We start from the raw sequence: 23,105 nt of genomic DNA on the forward strand, positions 1-23,105 counted from the left end.
GCCCATGGCCAAGAGCCCTTTCAGGGGAGCAGCCTAATGCCTGGGCTGCCCCTTCATTTTGTGAGCAGATAAACGACCAGGTAGGGGAGAACCAGGCATCTCAACTGGAAGCTGCTGAGAGCTGAGGGTGGGCACTTGCCTGGCCTTGGTTAAGGTCTGACTGCACACCCCTGGCAGGACAGTGCTCGTGGGGCTGTCCCATGCCAAGGCTGAGAGGACAGAGAGAAGTGGTCAAACAAACCCAGAAGAGGTGAAAAGAGGCTGAGGTGGAACAAAGGGTCCAGGGGTCCCTGGAGCCCCAGCAGCAGCTGCAAAGCTCAGGACCAGCTCATGGTGTTGCCCGTGTGTCCTCTTCTACCCACCTCCTCACATCTTTCACAAGGAGGGTGTTTTACTGGGGAGGAGTCTGCTGTGGAAAAAACCCAGCAGCTAATAACCTGGAATCTAAAACAATGGTCAAAAGTCCCATGTGCTGGTGGCACTGAGGTCTGGCAGCTGAGGGAGAGACTCGTGGTCAGCCTGGACACCACTTGTACCACTCAGCCCCCATACCTGTCGGGTTATCCTGGCTCTGGACACTGGTCCTTGCTGCCAACGCGGCAGCGCCTGGCTGGGTGTGCTCTTCCCATCAATCTCTTCGGCTGAAAGCAGAGCTCCCCTGTGCGTCAGCAGCCATTACTTCACCTCCTTCCCTCCAGCAGGCAGCGTCAGAGGGATGTCTCCATTATTAATGTGTGTAGACGAGATGCCATCTCCGGTTCTTCCACCTGCCTTGACTCACCAGCCCATGCCCCACCTGCAGGTCTCCTCCCTGGGCCATGATGGTGGAGAGCCACCAGCCTGGACACCTTCCAGTTAGAGACCTCTCTGCCAAGCCTCGGGACTCACTTTTGGACGAGGGGCATCATGGGGCCATCCAGCAAGGATGCAGGGAAGGAGACCTATTCATGTGGTCTGTCAGGGTGTCCAGCAAGATGTGTGGCCAGGCCTCCTGCCACCGGTCCTTGGGGACACAGTGCCGTACAGGAGGGAGAGAGGAAAGACCTTCCAGGCAGAAAAGGAAGGACTGAAGTAAAGAGTCTGTTTTCACAGCAGAGGGATGTTACCCTTGGAGAGCAACAGTGTGCGTCCAGAAATGATCTGAAAAAGGGCCAGAATAGCAGTGACTACATTTGCCCCCAGCAGAACCCAGTCCTAGCGCTGGTAGCCCAGTGGTGGGCTCTGCCCAGCGCATCTCCTCCCAGCAAGGAGATCTCAGGGGCAGTGTTAAGTGGTGTTTGCGTAATGTCTGGAGCAGAGAAAGCAGAAAATTGAATGTTGTGAGTAGGAAAGAAACAGGGTGAGAAAAGAAACACGATCTCTGCGTGAGCCGGTGATGGGCCCATGTTTGGGAGGCTGCATGGGGGTCTGGCTCTCCCCATTGCATCCATCTCAAGAGGGATGTGGAAGAGGCTCAGAGAAGGGAAGCAAGAACAACCCAAGCTCTGGAGCAGCTTCTCTGTGAGGAACAGCTCCACGGGCCGGGAAAAGGGATGACGAGAGGGGTGTGATACAGATCTGCACTGTCTTGGGAGGTACGTGAGGGTATGGAGGGATGATTGCTCACCATCTCTTCCAGTACAGGAGTACAAGCTCCAAACGAAACTACCTGGAGGGAAGTTTAAAACAAGGAAAAGGAAGTGGTTCTCGGTGCAACATATAGTTAAACTGCGGAGCTCCTCACCACAGGATGTGACAGATGCAAAGCATTAAACAGGAACTGCATGAATTCATGGAAGAAAAATCCTTTGGGTTATTAAATACAAAGAACTACCATCTCTTCCTTAGTGCTGGAGGACTGGTGGGAGCTGGGGGACTATTCTGGGAAAGTCTTGCTGCACCCTTACTCTGTTCCTCTGTAAACATCTGCCGTGACCCACAGGATATTGGCCTAGATGAGCCCACACGTGGCTCTCACATTTTGTCAAACCACTGCCCTGAGATGAAGCCACAGACAGGGCAGGTCCCCGGGGACATCGCACACCGTGTCCTGGCCCAAGGGGAGCACAGGACTCCCCGCCACAGGCTCTGCAGCCCGACCTGTGCCACGAGCTGGTGCAGCTGTGCCACCACGAGGTGGTCCCATTCCCTTTGGTTTTAAAGGAACAGTTGATAATAATCCACTGGAATTCACTGTTTTTCTTGAAGCACTTTTTGGAATGTCTCGCCACGGGGAACGTCACTGTGCCCAGTCTTCTCTGGACTTTTGGGCAGCATAGAGCCCAAAGAAAGCAAATACTTCTGCTGCTAACAACCGTCTGCTGATGCCCTTGAGACAGAGGAAGGGAAAAGAGTCTGGGAATTCATGGAAACCACAACACATGTTCCGGTCACAAAAATTCATTTTAAAGAAGTTCTTTCGCTAGAACTCAGTCCCATGTCCGTCACCAGCCCACGCCTCTATGTGCACATCTCCCCTCCACCTCTGAATGCTCACGAGAGCTTTAATCAGCTCGGAGCTGGCAGGAACTGGCTATTCGGACATGGCAGCTGACTCCAGTGTCTTCTGTTTCCCTGGTGCCACCTGGTCTGCTGATACGATCTGGCCATCGTGATACCCAAGCAGCCCTACTGAATTCAGTCTGAGTTTGAATATTTCTGAGCATCATCTCCAGCTCCCCAGGGCGATGAAGCAAACCTCACAGCAAGGGCACACAGAGACGCTGTCATGTGCCTGGAGGTCCCTGCAATGCACCAGTTCTCAGCAGCCGGGTACCAGCTGCTGGGTACAGAGATGTGACTCTGTCGGCTTTAACAGGAAGATCTGACTCTGATCTGTCTCCTGTGCTATTTGGGTGAAACAAGGAGAAATTAATATTTTTAGAAACATTTGTTTCCAGGATAATTTTTTAAAGAGGTGACTGACAGGGCTTCATGTGCTTCAGATACCGAACGTACCAGTCACAGTGTGGGTCACTCTGGCAGCTGCCTGACCCTTGGGAACAGGGCACTTTGTGGAGGAGTGAACCTTTCTGTAGCTCCCACGAGAAACCATGCTGGTACAGCAGCACGGAGATGTGGGGATATCCAGTGCGACGGCTGGCAGAGAGCTCCAGCCACGACCTGGCGCTTGTTTTGACTTAGTGCATTGCTGCTGCAGTTCATGCTGCAGCATCCAAGGGATGCTCTGGATGCATTGCCCACCTTTCAGCCAGAGGTGATGGAGGACAGAAGAACGCTGTCACCTGCTGCGTCCCACAGCTGCAGCAGATCTACCCTTGGATGAACTTCAAACACTCGTTTCTTCCCCTCTGGTCTCAGAGCTTTCCTTGTCTCCTTCCCTGCAGAGCGGAGACAGGTCCCACACGTCTGGATTTTCCTTGGAAGCTTCAGCGTGATGTGAATCACCTGTCTCAGGTTGGGTGCCAGTCCCAGGAGCCTGGGTTCATCAGCGCAGCAGCACGAGCACACTCACCCACCACACACCTTCCCCTCTTCTGGGGACCCAGGGGACACTGTGTCCCGCTTGGGGCAGGACCACGAGACACCTTGTGACAGCAGCTCACTCAGGAGACAGGTGACAACCCTTGTGCCTGAGTCACGACAGATTTCAATCTGCTCCCCAGGTACTGGTGGGCTTTGGACCAGGCCAGGAGCACCTGTAATCAGGGCAGGCCATCCTTGCTGGGTGACATTCCTGTGCCAGGCATCAGCTGCCACCCCACAGATGTGGCCTCACAAACCCGACAGAGGTGGCTGCAGAAAGGAGCGTGGGTACGAGAGCTCCACACCCAGAGCCTCACATAGCAATAGTAAAAATGCCTGTATTCTCACTCAGTCTTGATGCCAACAAGAACAGGCGCAGAGCAGCAACTAGCAGAGCTATTTTCCCATCACGAGCTGCCCGTGAGACCCTGCAGAGCCATTTCTGTGCTGCCCAAGTGTCGGCTGGAGCATCTGACACAGACACCTGCGTTTGCAAACCATGGCCCCTGCTCCTCTGAGCAGTGCTGAGCTGCTCTTCGCTGCTGCTAAAATTAGCTGAAGGTCCATCAATAAAGGAGCCCTTGAAAGAGCTCGCTCTCAAGAGCATCAAAGCGGGACAGCGTGCACCCTTTTCTTTTTAATCTGCTCCCTCTGCTCCTCAGATGATAAAGTGGGACCCACATGGCATGATTGCTGCTCCAGAGGAGATGTGGAGCAGGGCCTTGCACATGAAGGGGTTGATTGATTTGTTAGTGATATTTCCAGTGCTGTAGCAACAATAACATGTGATGAGCTTTTCCCCTTATCTGGCACTTTCCATCCTGTGCTTTTCGCAAATAATAATGAACCGGAGCTCGTGATGATCTTTGGAGGAGGGGAGAAAAAAAATTCAGGCTTAATCAAAGAGCATCTCTCAACCCATGGATTGTTTGCTTTTTGTTTTTAATATCAACAAGAATCAGCTTTCAAATTACATGAGAAGCTGCTCCATTGAGTAGAGATGATGTTCAGGCCTGCAGGTGACTGTTGGAAGGAACAAGACACAGGCGGACCCTGCCCCTGGGAGGACGTGCTCACAAAGGGGCCGCAGCCCCAGGTTTCCAGCCACAATTGTCTGGATTTGGATGCTCCATCCTAAGTCCAAATCCTGGGATACTTTGCCCAGTAGTGTCCCAGTGGCATCTGGCAGGTGGGACAGCACTCAGCATCCCTCAGAGCTTGTCTCCTGCGGGTCTCCCCCAGGATTCAGGAATCAGCATGATGGCCTAGGAAATATGTTTAAAAATGACAGACACATTTACAAACAAGCCCCTGGAGGAATGGGGTTCTTTTGCACTGCACTGTGCTATCCAGGCTCTCTGAGGTGCTCTCAAATATGTTTTTCTTTCCAATCTTGGGAGGAAGCAACTTGCTTTAAAAAAAACCATGGAACTGCAATGCCCTGACTCCACAGGACCACCTGCATGCCCCCTGAGGAGGTGCTGATAAAAGCCACCACATGATGTGCTGCTAGTGACAAAATCACCAGACTCTACAGCCCTTGACTGGGTCCCTCATCTGCAATCTGCTCAAGTGCGGATCCTCATCCAGAGGCAGCCTCTCATGTTCTAAGATGCAGGAGGTGGGGGGCAGAGGGAGCATCCCTGCTGCGGGGAGCTGGGGGACACAGTCTCTGCTCACTGCTCCCTATCTTCTCTGCCCCAATGTGCAAAGAGATCCAGAGCACCCCCAGAAGAGGGTGGTGGGAGCGCACTGGGATGGACTGTGCTCAGCTGGCTCCTGTCGCCACAGAGCAGCAGTGTCACCCAGCCCAGCCAAACCCTGCACTGGGCAGACGGGACCGAGCTGGCCATGTCCAGTGCTCCAGGCTCTTGCTCTGCTGCTGCAGCAGATACCCTGCACCACCTGCTTGCATTGCTTTCCTCCTCCCCAGCATCCTAAACCACAGCACACAACATGTATAAAAATCCACGTTCCCTAAAAAGGTTCAAGAAATTATACTTAGAGGGAAGAATTACTCCCACGTGTTTCAGCCGTCATCCGCAGACTGAGTTATTTTGCATTAGAGGAGACTCACCTCAGTGATTTGAACCTGACGCTTTCAGCAGTTTCACAGAGGAAATGTGCCTTGGATGCCAAATACCAGCACTCTGCACTGGCAGGGTAATTAATTCAAAAGCACCAGAGGAACTGCTGCTGAAGACTCATCCATAGCACTTGACATGCAGTGAATCAGCTGTGATGCCATTTACAGCTTTTTTGGCCCATGACTTCTTCAGTCTCTCACCTCACCTCCCAAGTACCTGAAGCAATTTCCAGTCTGACATCACTGGGAAGTCTGGACCTCAGCTTCACACCCGTTCAGCAAATTGTCCCCAGCGACTGTGCCAAGGGAAAGGAGCTGCAGTTCCCCTGGCTGCCTACAAACACTTCTGGAGCTGCACAGCCTCTTGGCACAGGGTTAGGAAAGGAACCTGCTTTTAGAAACCCCATGGACTTTCAGAGAGTTAAGGCAAGGTAAAACGAGGTATCCCAAAGGAAATCAGCTGAGCTCCATCAAGAAGGAAACCTTCATGGATCTCATGTCTCTGAACCGTTCTTGCCTGGGTGGATAGTCTGAGCTCAGCAGCAGAGCCAGGATTATCCAAGCATCTGCAAACGCTGCTGCTCAGCACTAATGTGCTCACTAGAGAAACTCTGCAGCAAAGAGTCTTCTAGGAAACAAGTTCATTGGTAGAGCTTCAGCTCTGCACTAGTGACATTTCCTATGAATCATCAAAATTACCTGAAAATCCCCCTTTTCCTGCAGTACTTAAAAAAACCCCCTCTCTCCAAAGAGCCAAATATGTCTCAGACTGCAGAATTCCCCTCTACCTTTTTGCAAGGCTTGGAAATGGTGCTGTTAGCTCATGGACACCTTCTCTCCAGATCAAATACTCTGGTTCAATTCAATCACTGTGAGAATGAGATTCGTCCCAGTGTCCCAGCCCTGCTGCAGGCTCTGCCAGCGCTGTGCCCCAGCTCCAGGGTCCCCATGTCCCTTCCCTGCAGAGGATGAGCACAGCACGATGCTACATCCACGCTGTCGTGGCTGCGGATGATGGGGTCTGTCTGAGACATGATGTGCACAAATGCCAGGGTTTGGCCTCGGTGGGGAAGGCTCACCCCAGCCTTGCTTATCTCTGCAGAGCTTCTGCTGCAGCAGCGCTGGAGACAAAATGCCAGGCTCAGGGTCGGACATGGCGTCTTCTGATGCAATAAGGCATCGCCTGTGCTGGATGTAACCCCGGACTAGAAGGGATGACAACTTTCTGAGGGTTACATGCAAACACTTCAAAAGGCACCCTTGCCAAAAATAATGGTGCCTGTTACCTTGTTGCCAGCACTGGCGTGGAAGCTTTGTGCTGAGAGCCAGTCTGGCAAATGCAGGTGGTGTCAGACTGCTCCGGAAAAACAGGGTTATTTTCAACCTGGACCAGTTCCCTGGGCTGGCTCTCCATACCCCCATGCCTGGCCCTGCCAGTGATACCATAAATCAGCTTATTCTTATTAAATTAGTAAATACCTAAAATCTATGACTTTTATTCATACAGACTTATTTGATTACTAATTGCTGATTTTAGGTATCACCAGTGCAGGGGAGGGATTGGTGGGAGGGCAGGAGCAAGTGGCCCAGGCAAGGGGGGCCAGCAGCACCTCTTTGGTGCCTGTGGATGCTTTTGGAGGGGGTGGGTGTCAGGCAGGATGTTGCCCAAGTAACGCAGAGGGACTGGATCCCTCCTGCCCCCCTGCAATGCCCTGGTGAGCCCCACGTCACCCCACTCTGCCAGAGGCACCCGCAGGGAGGAGGCTTTGGCCAGGTGGGTGGAAAAACCACCCTGTGAGGTGTCCTTGGGCACGCAGGCAGGACCAGCCGAACTGGAGCTGCCTCACGTGGGGTCCCAGCACAAGCCTGGTTTGGTTCCTACTGGCACAAGCTGCTCCTGTCCAGCCGCTTTCCCAAACACCGTACGCCCTGCTAAAAATAGCTGATGGAGAGTCAGCTGAGGTCAGAGCAAAGCCAAAGCCCAGGGGCTCAGGAGCGAGGGCAAACGTCCCTGCGTGAAGGACACGCTGCTGGGTGATGGTGTGGGCAGGGGGAGAGCGAGGAGATACCAGAGCTGAATGGGTGCCTCCAGAAAAGCCACCTGCTGTGCCTACAAACCTGCAACTCAGATCTAATTTAAACCAGAAATCCCTCAGCCATGCCAGAAGCCCGCTTGCCCCTCCTGCCAAAGAGCAAAGAAATGCTGAGATTATTTTGGTTGCCCAGGACTCAGTGAAAGCCATTGGTGGTATCTTGCTTTATTCACCTGCAGCCAGGTTTTGCCCACTTACAGGGAAAGTTGTGGATAAAACTGCCTTGGTTTCTCCACCTCTCTGACACAATAAACACTTCAGAGAGCAGGCTGGACCTCGGGTTGAAGATATGGACCTTGTTTTTTCTTGGTTACACACGGTGAACATGTCCCTCTGGAGCAGGGCTGATGCTGGGTGGCTGGGATGAGGCAAAAGACAGAAGACAACCATTTTATTTCTGAAGATCTTGGGCTTCTCCTGATCCTACTCTTCTCTTTCCTTTGCATCAGCTCCAGCTTTGTCGGACCTTGCCACGAGACAGTTTTATTCCCTAAACCATCAGAAAACCAGCCTGGCAAAGCAAGGGAATTGTCTCCTGCCAGGTCAGGAGGTGCCTCAGCTCAGTGAGGGGCTGGGCTGCTGCTGCAGACCCTGAGCAGGACTCTGCTGCTGGCCAGGGGATGGGGTCTGTCAGCTCGGCTCAACTTTGCCCTTTGTGGTCTGTAACTTTGCCCTTTGTGGTCTGTACTGAAGAAGAGCTCAGGATGTGCATCCCTGGTGCTCCCAGGTCCCACCCGCAGCAGGACGAGGAGAGGAAAGCCCTGGGAGGTGGCAGCTCCGCTCTGGAGAGGCTCTGAAATGATAACTTAACCTGAACTTGAGCTGACTTCTCTGGAGCAGAGGCACTGCATGCCCTTTGACTTTTTCAATCATGACTTTGCTTAGCTTGTAATTTCACTGATCCTCCCTCCCCAGGAGCTTTTAAACAGGAGTTCAAGATATTCCTGTTGCCCAGGAGGATGAACGGTTCCCTCCTGTTCCAGCTTGACAGCAGCACATATTTGCTGACGTGGTTTCAAGCATGCAAAGAGCACTGCTCCATCAGTGCTGCGTCAAACAGGTGGTTTATCACACTGAAAACATTCCTCTCCTTTGCTGGGACCAAATTAAGAGCTTTGGGGATGCTCAGCTGCAATCAGGCACAAATAAAGGATGAGCAACGCTGGGATCAAGGAGGGTCAGGCCCGCTGGAGGCTTGGCCGTGCAGCAAGATTTCTGGCCTATCTTCTGGAAAGAGAAGAGAGGGGATTTTTTCCTTTCACTTTATCAAGTGATACGTCTGGAAACATGTTTTTTATTGTCTCAGTGTCCCTGAAATATGTGAAAAATAATAATGAACAAGAGGTAAAGAACAGCTTGTGAGTGCTCTAACTGTTCGGTTAACCCGTCCTCTTTGGTGGTGGTGCTGGGGCTGGTGTTCTCTCTGTTAGCAGTGAATCAGTGATTCTCGTGTTCTCTTCTGGGTGTGTGCAGAGCACCTTCCCAGGCAGCAGGAGATGCTTCTTCACTTTTCCCACCTGATTGCTCCACTCTGGTTTTTTTGCCTGAGAGCACGTCATTGCCAACAGGGGACAACCTTTGCCTGTCCCCTGGAGCTCCTTGAGCCATTCGAGTCAGTCTGGCAGAACATTAACCCAGAGAAAACACCAAAAGAAACCATTTGGACAATTTTCTGTAGGCTTGGAGAGTGGAACCAGCCCTGGAGGGTGTGACAAGCTGGCAGAGCTGGGCGTTGGCAGCGGGTCAGTCGGAGGGGAGACGGATGCAGAACTGAGACTGTTTGGTACAAGCAGCTGCGAGTCCTTCGACCATGCTGCAGGACCTATCAGTGAATGCACGTTGAAAATACATAAAAATACCAAATGCTGCTGGCTGATCATTTTTGCACAGCACTCCAGTAGACTGCAGACATTTTGGGAAAGATGTATGCCTGGGTGCGTTTGCAGCAGGCTCGGCTTGACCGGTCCCTGTCCTGTGTGGCATCCCCTGGCCCCAGGCACCAGCAGTGTCCACAGGACACAGAGATGTCCCCCGGCTGGCAGGAGGTGGCAGCATTGCATAGCCCAGGAGATCCTGCTGGCCTGCATAGCCATGCATGCTCTATTCACTGGCAGGGAGCTCCAGACCTGTTTTTCCAGCTCCTCCAAGGATACGTGACTCAAGCTCAACGCCTCCAAACTGCTCAGATCCCATCCAGAACAACCATTAAAACCAAGAAAACCCCAAAGGCCGCTAAGTGCACATCAGTCCTGAGCTGTCTGCAAATCACCACTAGCAGCAACGTGAGGGCAACTGAGGACACGGGGGCTCTGCATTTAGAAATGAGTGTGATGTTTAAAGATACCTCATTCGTCCTTGAAACTCCAGCCCCCTTAACTAGCGTGTGATGTATCTGAGCTCCTCCGCACAAGCTCCACATTCCCTCTGAGTGACAAGGGTGCAGATACTCTTGCTTGCGTACATGCTCCTTGACAGCACTGAGGTGGGAATGAGTTGGAGGCGAGCTGGCTCTCCGAGCATCGTTTTCATTCTGGTGGATCTGGTACAGTCCAGGCTGATTTTGAATTCCTTTGTGTTTTATTTTTATTCGAGATGCGGAGCAACCTGTAGTAAAACCTCGGATCTAAGCTCCCTGAAACACAAGGGGAACTTGGAGCTAATATTTGCAGTTCAGGGCATTGCTGGCTGCCAACCTTCCCTTAAATTCCTCCTGGTCTGTCACTATGGAGCCATCCTGTAGCCGACTGAGTCCACCACAGGCAAATCACAGACTTCCCTTGTTGCCTAAGAGCCAGATGGACACAAGCCAGGACCGTTTTGCAACTTGTGCATCCAGAAAGTGTTTGTACCACAGTGACGTTACCGAGCTAGAAAGCAACATGGTGAGTGGAATAACAGCCTCTATCACCATGTGGGCTGCTGTTCTGTTAGGAGGACTCCTCTACCTTTATGTGAACAACTTCCCACTGATATAGGACTGTTCTAACCTGAATCTCTTAATCTCCCTTTTCTCCAAAACAGGTAACTATTTAAAAAAAAAAAAAAAATTAAAAGAATCTGTACGTAGACCAGTCTTAAAATAAAACTTTTAATTATTCTTATGGCTTTGGGTACACCAGACAAGCTGGAAAGCAGTTTCTCTAACGGCCCCTCTTTAAAGTAGACACCCTGAGCAGGCCTTCCTTCTACATGCATGAGCTACATTACTGCAGGAGCTTTCATTCTCCTGCAGACTGAATCATTTCCCAAATGTAGGACTGCACAGCAGAAGACACGGCTCTGAAAGGGAGTGATGATGAGTCACCAGGAATTCACAGTTTTATGTTCCTGCAAAGGGAAAATTCACAGCACTGAGGGGGCAAGGGAGGAGAGCTTGGTTTTGACAGACAGCAAGAACCGGGTCCTTGAGCACGAGCTGCTGGGTCAATGCAATCTGAGGAAGGCGAGAAGCCAAGCGTAACGGCCACTTGAAGGCGGGGGCCATGAGATGTGGCAGCGGCTGGTGGTGTGGTCCTTGTGAGGTGGCCATGTCCTCCTCAGGCTCCTCGTGAACCCGCACTTGGGCTGAGAAACACCCGCCAGAAACGCTCAGCCCGTCAAGTGAGGTTGGAGGGATAAATCGGGCATGGCTGGTCACGCAGGCAAGGGTAATGAAACAGATGTCGTGTGTGCACGGGAGCGTGGATGGCACCGCTGGGCCCTCAGCTAAGCCCTGCGACACACCGGGCTGCAGGTACCGTGGGACAGGTTGGCATCAACTCATTATACACACAACCAGAGCACTAAAGTGCATGCAGAGCAGGGCTGGGCACTCGATAAGGACCCTGACACAGCGCCAGCAGCCCGGCCACGGCCCCACATCACAGAGGCGCGACACGTGCGTCACCGCGCTGGCTCTGACCGGCCTTATCTCCTGTTCCCAGCCACCACCTCGCAGCCAGCCAGGGCGGGCAGGCGGGCGGGCGCCTGCCTCCCCGGACCCCCCGCCACCCAGGGACTCAGCAGGAGCCCGGCGGTTTGCAGCCCGCCTGCTCGTTAGCGCCCGGAGCAGGCCCGGCCCAGGTGCGAGGCTGGTGCTCCTGCCCCTTTAAAAAGCGGGTGAGGGCATGGATGCTGCTCTCCTGCCTCTTCCGCCCGGGGTCGTGTTCGAGTAATGCGCATGCGCAAAGCGAGCAGACGGCGACTCTCCAGGCCTGGGGCGGGTGAAGAGCGACGCCGGTCATTGGTTTTGTGGGCGGGCTGTGCGTGCGCATGAGCAGATGGCGCATTGGAGCCGCCTCCCTGCCACCGCGCAGGCGCTGCGGGATTGGGGGGGGCGGCCTTTCCCTGGCGCATGCGCGCCGGTCGCCCCGCCCCGTTCCCAGCGTGCCCCGCGCGGTGAAGAAGCGGCGGCTGCAGGCTGGGGGCATTTTGTGTCCGCGATAGCAGCGGTTGGGAGACAAGATGGCGGCGGCCGAGTGAGGGACCGGCGGCGGCCGGGACCCAGCGGGCTTCTCCTCTCCCTTCCCCTCCCCTCCCTCCCCCTTTCCTTACCCTCACAGCATCTCAGTGGCTGCCTCTCGTCTTTCTGGAGGGCGCCAAAAGCCGAGCGTCGCCCGGCCGGCGAGCGGGACAGAACCGCGGAGGGGGGCGCCCGCCGGAGGGGCCCGGCTGGAGCTGAGCAGCGGGGACCAGCCTGCCTCGATCTGCTTCCTGCTGTTCCCTCCCCTGCTCCTTTCCCCTTCTCCGGGGCGGCAGTAGAGCCCTCTCTCTCCCCGCGAGCCTCTCAGCGCCCGGAGGGCCCCTCCGCCGCCCTTCGCTATGGCGAGCAGTAGCGGCTCCAAGGCCGAGTTCATTGTCGGAGGCAAATACAAGCTGGTGCGGAAGATCGGCTCGGGCTCCTTCGGGGACATCTATTTGGCGATCAACATCACCAACGGAGAGGTAAGGGGCGCCTCGCACTCCCCCACCTACCTGGGCCCATGGGGCCGGTCCCCTCCGCACCCCGGCGGGAACGGGAGATCAGCGTCACCTTCCCGGGGCCGACTGGAGGTCTGGTTGTGCCCACCCCACCCGACCCCCCCGTCTTGTCCCTGGGCACCTCCGCGGGTGGGGATGAAGGTTCGGACCGCGGGGTTGAGGGGCCTGCCCCGCCTGGCGGCACCGGGGGGGTGGCTCTGCCCCGGTGTCCCTCTGTCCCTCCCCACAGCGGAGCCCGCGGTCCTGGGCTCCCCCACGCAGCAGTTGCGCAGGGAGAGGGAACCACCATTGTGGGAAAACAAAATTGTCTTTTGTGAGTGACTGAAGTCGGCCTTCTCCCACCAATCGTCTGTTCCCCTCTCTCTCAGCTGAGGAACGCTTTATCTCATTTTCATCAACAGTAATAGGAACAAAGAAGATCTTCTGTTTCTTCAGCTCTTTTTTTCTTGGTGTCTTGTTTTGGTTGGGTTGGTTTTTTTTTTGTTTTTTTTTTCCTTCCTTCCTCTCATGGCTCTGAGCTCTAAAGAAGAAACACCCACGTATGTTCTTCCTCACTTGTATGGATCTGAAGACTTCACATTTCCAGCTCAATTTCATGACCCGGGATGGATGGATATTTATGCACAGATCATCACGATGTGGATTTTATTTGAAGACTCAGCAGAATGCTGGATGATGATCACCGAGAGCTTAAAAAAAAAATATCTCAAAGTGTTTTCAGCAGGGTTGTGTGTGGGATCTTGAAGTACTGTGCCCCTTAAACCTCAGTGGCAAAGCTGTGCTTGGTGGACGTTCTACTCTGACTCCCTATTCCCTCTCACTGTAGGAAGTTGCTGTAAAGTTGGAGTCTCAGAAGGCCAGACATCCCCAGCTGCTGTATGAAAGCAAACTATACAAGATTCTGCAGGGAGGAGTTGGCATCCCACATATACGGTAGGAATTATTGAATTATGCCAGTACAGTGATTTTTCTTTAATGTCAGTGTGAGGCAGGGCATACCATTAAAAAGAGATTTTTCTGGGAGGGATTTGGCTGTTGGAGGAAAAATAACTGCATTCCAAGCTCTACAACTAGTTGGGTATCCTGCCCAGCAACCCGTGGTCTCCCCTCCTTCCTATGTACTGTGCTTTGAAAGTGAGATCTTCAGCAGTTCCTGAGCTTTGAGAAATTGTTGTTATGATTAAAACAAAGTGTGAGGCTGTTTTGCTGAGAGCCAGTGTTCTTGATGAGGTTGGGAGTTTGGAGGCGGCACTGGAAATGGCTGCTTTCTTTTGTTGCTTTTTTTTTTTCTTTTTTTGTTCCAACATGTCTTCCTCCTCTGCTCAGAAAATGGCGGATGGATGTGATTAACCCTCCCCCTTCTCGTGTTGGGACAAGGGACGTGCTCCGGCATGTATCTTTTCCTTTCATAGTTATGTGCTGCAACGCTGGAGACTGCAGAGAACCTCAACCAGGAATGAAATGGCAGCCCCTTTCTGTTACCCGCAACAAATGCGTCACTAGGATTTCCGTACAGTTAAAAGTGCCAAGATTAATCCCTCTCAGTTGCTCATTATGCAGATTCCTTGTTTCATGTTCTGTCTGAAACTTTTGGGAGTGTTTCATAATTTCACAATCTGGAAGAAAATCACTGGTGCAGCAGACTCTAGGAGGAGTTATTTTTCTGGAGGTTATTGAGCTGTTACAGTGGGTTAGTTCCCAGCTACTGAATCTATGCATCTGAGTAGATTAAATGAAACTTCAGGTTTCTTCAGAAAGACTTTGTACAATAAGTTATTTTTTTTTAAACTTTGTTAACAGCTGCCCTTAAAAGTTAGCATTTATGTTTGCACTATGGCATAAAGGAGTTTTGCTCCTTGAGCCACAGAAACTACTTCAATTAGATATCGAGTCAAACTGTGGATTCCATATAATGTTAACCCTTCCCTGACTGTGTTGAATAGGCACCTACATCTGTAGTGACCTGTAAGGTATATTGTGAAGCCATAATGCTGATGTATTCTAGACTATGTATTAGTTTTAACAAAACCTAAACCAGGTCTGCATTTCTGAGGTTAATAGGTCCTTTCCTCCCCCTTTCCCCAAAGCCACAACTGGCTGCAGTCCTGAGCATAAGCTGGAGCAGAGAACAGTGTTGTCTTGGCCATCTGTCCTCATTCACTACAGCCTTTTGCAGGAATAGAGTAAATGTACCTTAATTAAGCAGAATATTTGTAGCTTAAACAGAATTGCATTTGTGAAAATTGATTTAGGCTTTATTTTAGCCTACAGTTTCCCTCTTCAAATGGATGCCTTTATTTCACAACTGAAAGAACAGAAATTGCAGTTTGGGAAGCTATCGCAGTATAGTTATGTGCTAAAACAGGGATAACTGGGAGAACAGCCAAGACAAGTGGATATCAGGTGGTTCATTGCAAAACTGGAAAAACAGGCATTCTTAAACTGTTGGGGTTTTTTAAGTAAATGAATATCTGACGTGATAACAAGGCCTAAGTTGCAAATTTTTCAACTTTTCCATGTAACAGAAGTGAACTACTGTTTGAGTTCTTAGTTTTGATTAAAATACCCTGTGAGAGCATTTTATTCAGAGCTGCAATACTGGAATGAATCTGCGTGTTGAGAAACTTGATTCTGGCTTCAGCTACAGCAGTCATCTTAAAGTTTTCTTTCATCTGTGCTCAATGTTCTTGTATCTGACTTTGTTTTCTGTATAACCAGTGACTGTGGTTTAGAATTCTCACCACCACAGGGGAGCTACAACCTTTAACACACACTCTGCCTTCCCCCAGTGCAGCATTACAGAAATCTGAGTAAGAATGAACATCTGAGGCAATACTCAAACCAACTCGAATTTACTCATAGACTCATGCTAAAGATGTGTTACTTATTTGATAATGGCAGTGAGTTTTGAGGTTTTTCAATTCCAAGCTCTTGCAAGTTCTTCTTCATGGTTATACAGGATGTTTCAAAAAGTTGGATCCAGTTTCAAAGCATTGGTATTTCATGATGGCAACATGTTACACAAAAAAATTCAAATGGTTTAATGAGCTATTGAGTTTTAGTAACCTTTTAGTAACACTAATGCTCTGTGTGCTCCATGTGCTGTGTAGACAGCATCGAGATGATAGTTGAATTCATCCGAATGAATTTCAGATTGGTTCCATCTTTGTGAAACACCCTCTAGTGTTTTTCTAGGAAAGTGTCTTCACAAAATTTTTGGAAATACCTTTTTTGTCTTCAGAAGCAACATTCATTTTAAGATGCTGCTCCCAAGTTGTTTAACTAGGCTTCTCTTACTAGTTATTGCTGTATGATATCTGGTGGTGCTTGAAGAAATCTAAAATTGTATTTTTTATGTTCTTCAAGAGGAAGCTGAGTAAGGCACCCAACACAGTTCTTAGGACAAACATTGAAACAACGTGTTTAGTAGCAGAGTCCATGGTAGGCTGAATGTAAAGGGGAGGACTTGGCGTGCCAAGTGAGCTGTATCACTGAGGCGCTTAACAAGGATGTGTCCTGAATAGGTGATTACAAAGATTAGGACCAAAGTGATATTACTGTGCGTATTGTTTCAGACAATTCCAGCTTTTCTGTCATGTTTTTTGGCAGCAGCTAAGCTGGGAGAATGTGTGACTTCGTACTTAGGTCACTTTGCATGTGTAATTGATAATGCACATTCCACCATTGTTTTATAATGGTATGCTGTCAAGTTGGAATAAGCTGTTCTTGGCTCGGTATGTTTAGAGGGATGAATCACGTTGAAGGAAAATCTTCCGATACATTTGTTAAAATTTCTGTAATGTGAGACCTTTAAACAGCAGCAGCACAAACAGTGCGTTTGATAAAAAGGAATCATTCTAAGCTTTTCCCATTGCAGTGCTGTCTAAGCTGGGCTCAGCACTGTTTCCATCCCAGTGCTACACATCTGGGAAACAGAGGCACAAAACCTTGCGTTCCTCATGTAAAAATGTGGGACTTCTCTGGTTTTCATTTACTTAAGCAATGCAGTGGCCAAGATCAGCTTACTTAGACATTGCATGACGTGGCTTTGCCTTACAAAGTGGGCCGCTGTGGTTCTTTGACTCACAGAGCTGAAGTAATAGGTGAGGTATGGATTGCTGGTTCATTTTGAGTACCTGCTCTTAGAACTGGATTCTACCCTTTAGATGTGATTGCAAACTTGGTAATGACAAGAGAGCGTATCTGGAGTGTCACTTAAATTATCTAGAACCAAGCAATTATTTTTTTTATAGCCTTTAAATTGATTTGAAGGCTTTTCTGGCTGATTGCAAGGAAGCTAATGAGCAAAAATCTCAGTTTTGGAGAGAAAAGTTTTTAAATATTGCTTCTGTGGGATCAGCTGCGAGCTTTGCTTGTCCTGGAGGGTGAACAAGGGGCCTTGGGAGCTCCCACTGTAACAGAACATGTTGTTTGCACATAAAATAGCAAAAATAGAGATTGCAGTGTCTTTATCTGAATATTCTAAACCATTTTAGACTTGCAAGTCTTTGACTTTGCTGCTTATTTTTGTTTCCTGGAAGAGCAGCAAAGTTTCTGAACTTGTCCCTGGAGTTTCACAGAACTTTGTATGAATGCTCTACAGACTTTAAGCTGTGGTATGTTCTTGATGCACAAAGTTTGGTTAATTATTACCTTAATTTTTTCACAAAAGCCTCTTGAACCAAGCTTAACATTCTAACAATCTGATCTGCCTTTAGGACACAACTGTAAAGTCCACAGTATTCTGCTGGGCCTTTTCCCATTGTTCTCAGCCGTCAGCTGTCTTTCTCTTTTCTCGTCTCTTTTTCAGCAGTGAAGCATTTTTAGCTGTAATCTTGTTAACTGGGCACTGATCCTGTTAGTTTGGACTGTCTGCCTTTGTTCCCAAATCCTTGGTCGGGGCTTGGAGGAAAGCAGCAGAGCGTGTTTGGTGATTTTTGTATGTTGGGCTGTTCACAGTGTAACACTGTTAGACAAAAAAATTGTTTGAATAATCTGTGATAGCCCTTCTTAATTTTTGCCATTTATGGTGTTTATCAGCCATTTTTCCTATCATTTATGAACACCGCCTTTAGGTACTTTCAGATGTGCCTTTGAAAGAAAAACAAGCTTTGGATTTTTGTCCTGACAATATCATGGGATAACTCAGTTTTGGTATCAGTTTCAAATGGAAAACAGCTACGCTGGAACCAGCTGCGGCTGTTGATGCATCGTAAGTGTGGCACTTCAGAGCAGGAAGAGAGTCTAATAAATGTGGAACAGATACTGCGTGAATTCTTCCATGGGCCGGGCTGATGAGACACTGTACAGCATGTGAGGCTGATGAAGGTGCTATTTAACTTTAGTGATTTGTAGCTGCTGACTTAGCATTTTTTTGCACCATTCTCTTGCAAACTGGACAAGGAAATCTTCACATTTCTGAACTTTTCAATGCAGTAAGTTCTTGCAAAATATTTTGATGTTGAAATTCACTATTGCTGCCCGTGTATCACTATGCGATCTTCTAAATAGTGAAGCATATTTAACATGTTCTGGAAAAACAAAAATCTATAAAAGCATCTACAATTTTTGTTCTTCTGGTTGCTTACTGCAGATTTTTCCTTGAGCGCTTTAATTTTTTATCTCTAAGCAGTGTTTAATCTGTAAATTCACCTCTCAAACATCTTCATTTTAAACTGTTTTCTCTATAACTTCCAGCAGCTTAGGAAAAAAAGGCGGGGGGGACCAAACCAACCAAAACCCTAAAAACAGACAAACAAAACACACTGGAAAAAATACCCATGAAACCCACATGCAAAACCCATCACCCCCCTCCCAGTGCCCCGTTCAACAACAATAAAGTAAAAAAAGACCCAAACCTAGGACGAGTAGTCAGATAAGCCCAAGTTCTTGTCGTAAGTGGTAAGACTGATACTTTCATCTAGGTCTGCAAGTAATTAGGAGGAAGATTCTAGCAATAAAGCCTCCTATTAATTAATCTTGTGTGATTACTTAAGGCAGTGTGCTGAAGGGCAGAACCACTGCACTAGATAAGAAGTGGTCTCTTGTTCTGGGAGCTCAAAGTAAAATTAAAAGCAAGTCTTTTAAATTAGTACCTAGAGTTTTTCTGCTGAGAGAATGAGTGTCTTTGAACAAAATCTGTTTCATGTTTTATAACAATCTAAACTTCTAACTGGTCTTTGTGGGCTCCTTAGAGGCATGCGAGAAAGACCACAGTTTGAAAACAAAGGAAGCTGTCTCTTTTTCATTTTGCTTCTCCTTGCCTTCCGCTCAGCCCTTGCAGAAGTATCTGCTAAAGGGTGCAGGTTCAGTGTTCCTCTTGTTTGGACCAGGTGATCAGCAGAGGTGTGAAACACTCTTTTCATTGGGAACGTTTCCTGTACCTGCTGTGGGTTAATGACTCACCCTCTCAGCTGAACTGAACATTCTGACTTTTATGGTTGAAACTTGACTTATGTTCCTGCCATTTCCTCCCAGGTGTTAATGAACCTCACTGAACAGCGGGCAGAACAGCGAGTCACCCACATGGAAGTATGCTTGTAACATAACACAAGGCAGATGAAATGACCCTATTGCTTAGGAGATGGGTTACACTACCTTCACGTATTCATATTTCTCTCATAACTGTACAAAAAAATGATACTGAATTTTATTTATAGTCTGTCTAACTTCATAGAGTAGGGTGTTCATTGCTGTTTCTTTATTTAGTACTTGGATGGCCTAATTCATACTCACCATGGCAACTAATGTTGGATGACATCTGCTAAATATTCTACTTCAGTATTTCAGTCATGCCATGTTATGTTAACTTCATTTATATTACTCCTAGCTGGCTAACAGTTAAGAAGTGCTTTTCCAGCTTCGGGGGAGAAAAACTAGAAATATAAAATATGTGGCAATTTAGACATGAATCTTGTAAGAATAGATTGACATTTTTATGTATGTTGCTTCAATATACGTTCAGATCCAATTTAGTTTATTTTTACAGGCAGAATATACTTGCCAGTTTGTCTGAAACATCATTTGTCAGGAGATGTCTGTCCTGAGAAGCCCAGAACGTGGGACCAGAAGGGATCACTGTGCTCCAAATCCAGCACAACATCCTGGTTTTCCTGTGAATGGGTCAGGTGCAGTGTTCAAACTTTCTAGGCTGGCTCGGCAGAGCTCATGATTCACTCATTGGCGAGAGCGAGTCAGCTGCTGTGCCTAAAGAGAAACGCTGTACCCGCAGGCAGGCAGCTCCCATTTCTCTCTCTTTTTTTTAAATAACTTTTTTGCTACTTCAGCCCTCCCATACCTCTAAAGAACAGTTGCATCACTCTGCAGCTGCATTGGTGAGCTGTTTGAATACGTGATTACAGAGTTCACCACCTTTCTTGAAGTTTCTTTTCTGTCCCTGTTGTGATTTGAATTGCCTTTCCTGAATGTTGGTGACAAGGCTGGCACGTCAGTGCCGTAAGCATTGATACCAATTGCTTCACAGTTCCTGTGGAGAATCCTTGTGCTTTTACTGGTTAGGATTACTTATTACTTTTCAGTGATTCCTGGTATTAGAACTATATGATTACAGGGAGGTCTGTGTTTTCTCCTTAGTCACGTCATCTGACTAATGCTTAGTTCAGAGACTTTTGTACAGATGACTTAGTGCTTGCAGAAATGGAATACACTTCCAGAGTGTTCATCAGTTCAGGGTCATTTGGTTTTCTGTGGGATGTCTGAATCCTCTGTGTTCACGAGGCCACCCAGACTTGCAGGTTCACCCTCATGTCTGCTGACTTGTCAAACTTACTAATAAGGTGATCTCAGGTAATTCTAGTACTAAGTTCTTTTCCAGATTGCTTGTTGCCTGTACACTTCATGTTTTAATAGCTTTTTTATCCACCTTAGTTCTTCTGACCATCTCCATTTTCGTCAGGTGGACTCTTTTGCTTGATGTTGAAAGCCCAAATGACGGAAAACTAATTGCACAGGACTAGACAGAGTAACCATAGGGTCAAATACTATGGATTATGAAAGTGGCAAAAGTTTATGTAATGTCAAAGAAGTCCAAATTGACTTTTTTTTAATGTGACTGTAAAGGTTTCTGGAAGTCTAAAGGTTTAACTGTTCAAGTCTTGTCACAAAGCCTTGTCCTTCCTTGCAGCGAGGCACCAGGAGATACTGTGTGTGTAACAAAAGTGGGACCTTCTGCAATGCCACATTGCCCCACTGGAACAGTCAGTGATCACGTTGACAGAAGCCTGTAGTGGAGGACAGGTTACCTGACAAAGCAGGTGTTGATTGAGAAGAACTTTTATTCGGCTGGAACAAAATAGTCTTGTGCCAGTTGCTCTGGTAGTAGGAGTGTTTCTTGGGACACTGAGCTGATGTTGTGGTTGTGTATCGAATAAGCTGTAGACACAATGACATGCCATCGTGCTAATGGTGACAGTGTCTTTGCTACCTTTGTGGTTTCAGAATGCATGGGATTTGGGGTTTCTTTACCAGTGATTAACATATATACAGTTATTCAGTAAATTAATTAATCTTGATCTGAACTTGAGATTTGTGTGTGTGAGTTTTCTGAGTCTTTTTGTTCAACAGTTAACCAGCTCACACAGCTTTGATAATTGTGCTGCTTTTGTTACCTTGTTGTAATTACAAATACCAGGGTAAGGGATATCTCCTAAAATTGCGTAGGCAGTACAGTAGTCTGAAAGTGTAATTTCAGTTTCACAGGCTGTGTCTGAATTCCATTAGCACTTCACTTACCTCTGTTTGCTAACTGGCCTATCTCAGTTTGACCTTGCAAAGGAAGATTCACAAGATGTGAAGAGAATGCCCTAATAACCAAATGCAATGTTTTCTCAGTTAAAAAACTACTCCTAAGCTATTAACAAACATTTTCTTGAATGTTTCTTTTGTTATTGACATTATTTATAAAATAAGCAGTTGCTGAAATAGACATCATCCAATTTTTGAAAGATACAGCTCTGAAAACAGAGGAGAATTTTAAGTTTGGGTAGATCTGACTACAGTATGTGTTTCCAAGAGCTGCGTGTGCATCAGCTGTTCACTTGCTTGTCTCAAGGTTAGTCAAGGGAATTAATAAAAACACCCCACATGAGTTCAAGTAAACATTCACTTGCCGTGTGATCTGACATCGTACCCTCTTTACTGTATGGGATTTGGAAACCAAATACTGCCAAACCTCTGTGTCCTGTGACTTAGTTCAGCAGAGAGCTGCAAATATTGAAACTCAAGATGTTAGAGTTTCAGCTGGGTGCATGTACTGGGGCAGCACGTCGGGCTGCTGAGCCACATGATTTGGAAATGGGGTGACGTGGTGAGTCTCGGTCTTTCAAATTAGACCAGTTGCGGAAGTCAAGTTAAGGTCACTGTTCAATCTTTAACCGTGCTTTGATGGAAAGCTTCATAAAGGATATTTACTGTATTCTAACTGATAGGTAGTAATTTGATCTGCAGTTTGAAACGGATGAGGCAAGGCAGAGTGACAAAGCATTTTCATGCATGCGTGAGCTTGGGTGCACCCTGCAGCTTGAATATGGACCTTGGTTCTTAACAGCTGGATCAGGTGTGGCACTGTTACGCTGTCTGCTCAAGGATAACTCTTAGTTCTTCATGACAACTTTGTCCTGTTAATGTAGAAATGGACCTGTGCTACAGAATCAGAATTCTCTCTTTAGGAGATATGTCCTGGTGGAACATACAGCACCGTGGGAATCAATTAAAGGAATAGAATTTTCCCAGTCTTTTAATTCAGCTTTTCTTTTTGAAATAATACATTGTGTATAACTATGTGCAGAGTCATTACCTGGTCAAAGTGAACTGTCAAGTGGTTAAATCTCTTCCTCCTACTTTCCAGTCTTCTCAAACTGTTCCTGCTTAAAATGTATTGCTGCTGTTGTATCCTCAGCTTTAGTATGAGAAAGAGTGCGTCCATGGAGCTCTGACAGGTGGGACACTTCTGAGATACAAGTGCTGTCTAATAGCTACCTGGGGCTTTGTATGGATCGTTCCCTCATATTAGTACTTCACTCCAAGTTTTATGGCTGATGCAGTATTAAATTTACGAAGATTTCTCTTGAAAACTCTAGCTTTTTGTTTTTTGGTGTTGTGCTCAGTTTGTTGCCATGTTTTGCACTTTAGCCCAGCAGTGTTAAAACTTGCATGCCAAGTGCTGTGAATTTGTGCTTATCCAAAGTATGCACTTATACACTATCTTACAGTAATTATGTGAATACTGGAGTAAGGAATACTTGCCAAGGTCTTTGTGATAATATCCAAGGTTTCCTAAGAAGAGCCAAGGCTTCTAACACCTTTACTCAGAGCTGCCAGTAGTAGCAGCAGCTACTAGACTTTGAATGGACATGATGTAGCCGTACTTATTAATCCCACTTTTTCCCTGGCAGTGTTCCAAGGGAAATGAAAACTTACTTGCAGTGTTAGCAAAGTAAATAAAGCACCAAGTGACTGCAAAGCCTAGCAGAAGTTTCTGTTGC

General features: G+C 48.0%; 1 protein-coding gene across 4 annotated transcripts in view; it reads left to right on the forward strand.

The window, feature by feature from the left end:
* The first annotated feature begins 11,994 nt into the window (after positions 1 to 11,994).
* CSNK1A1 (casein kinase 1 alpha 1) overlaps positions 11,995 to 23,105 on the forward strand; it is a 34,966-nt gene continuing 23,855 nt past the window's right edge. For 3 of the 4 annotated variants that reach the window (XM_065848739.2, XM_065848741.2, XM_065848740.2), the window contains exons 1-2: positions 11,995 to 12,567; positions 13,430 to 13,536. In XM_065848739.2, the coding sequence (XP_065704811.1) occupies positions 12,445 to 12,567; positions 13,430 to 13,536 (230 nt within the window). In that variant the 5' untranslated portion in view covers positions 11,995 to 12,444. The remainder of the gene's footprint in view (positions 12,568 to 13,429; positions 13,537 to 23,105) is intronic. The other variant, XM_065848742.2, reaches the window with a different exon arrangement.

This window comes from Patagioenas fasciata, chromosome 14 (assembly GCF_037038585.1).
Source record: "Patagioenas fasciata isolate bPatFas1 chromosome 14, bPatFas1.hap1, whole genome shotgun sequence".
Taxonomy (NCBI): Eukaryota; Metazoa; Chordata; class Aves; order Columbiformes; family Columbidae; genus Patagioenas; species Patagioenas fasciata.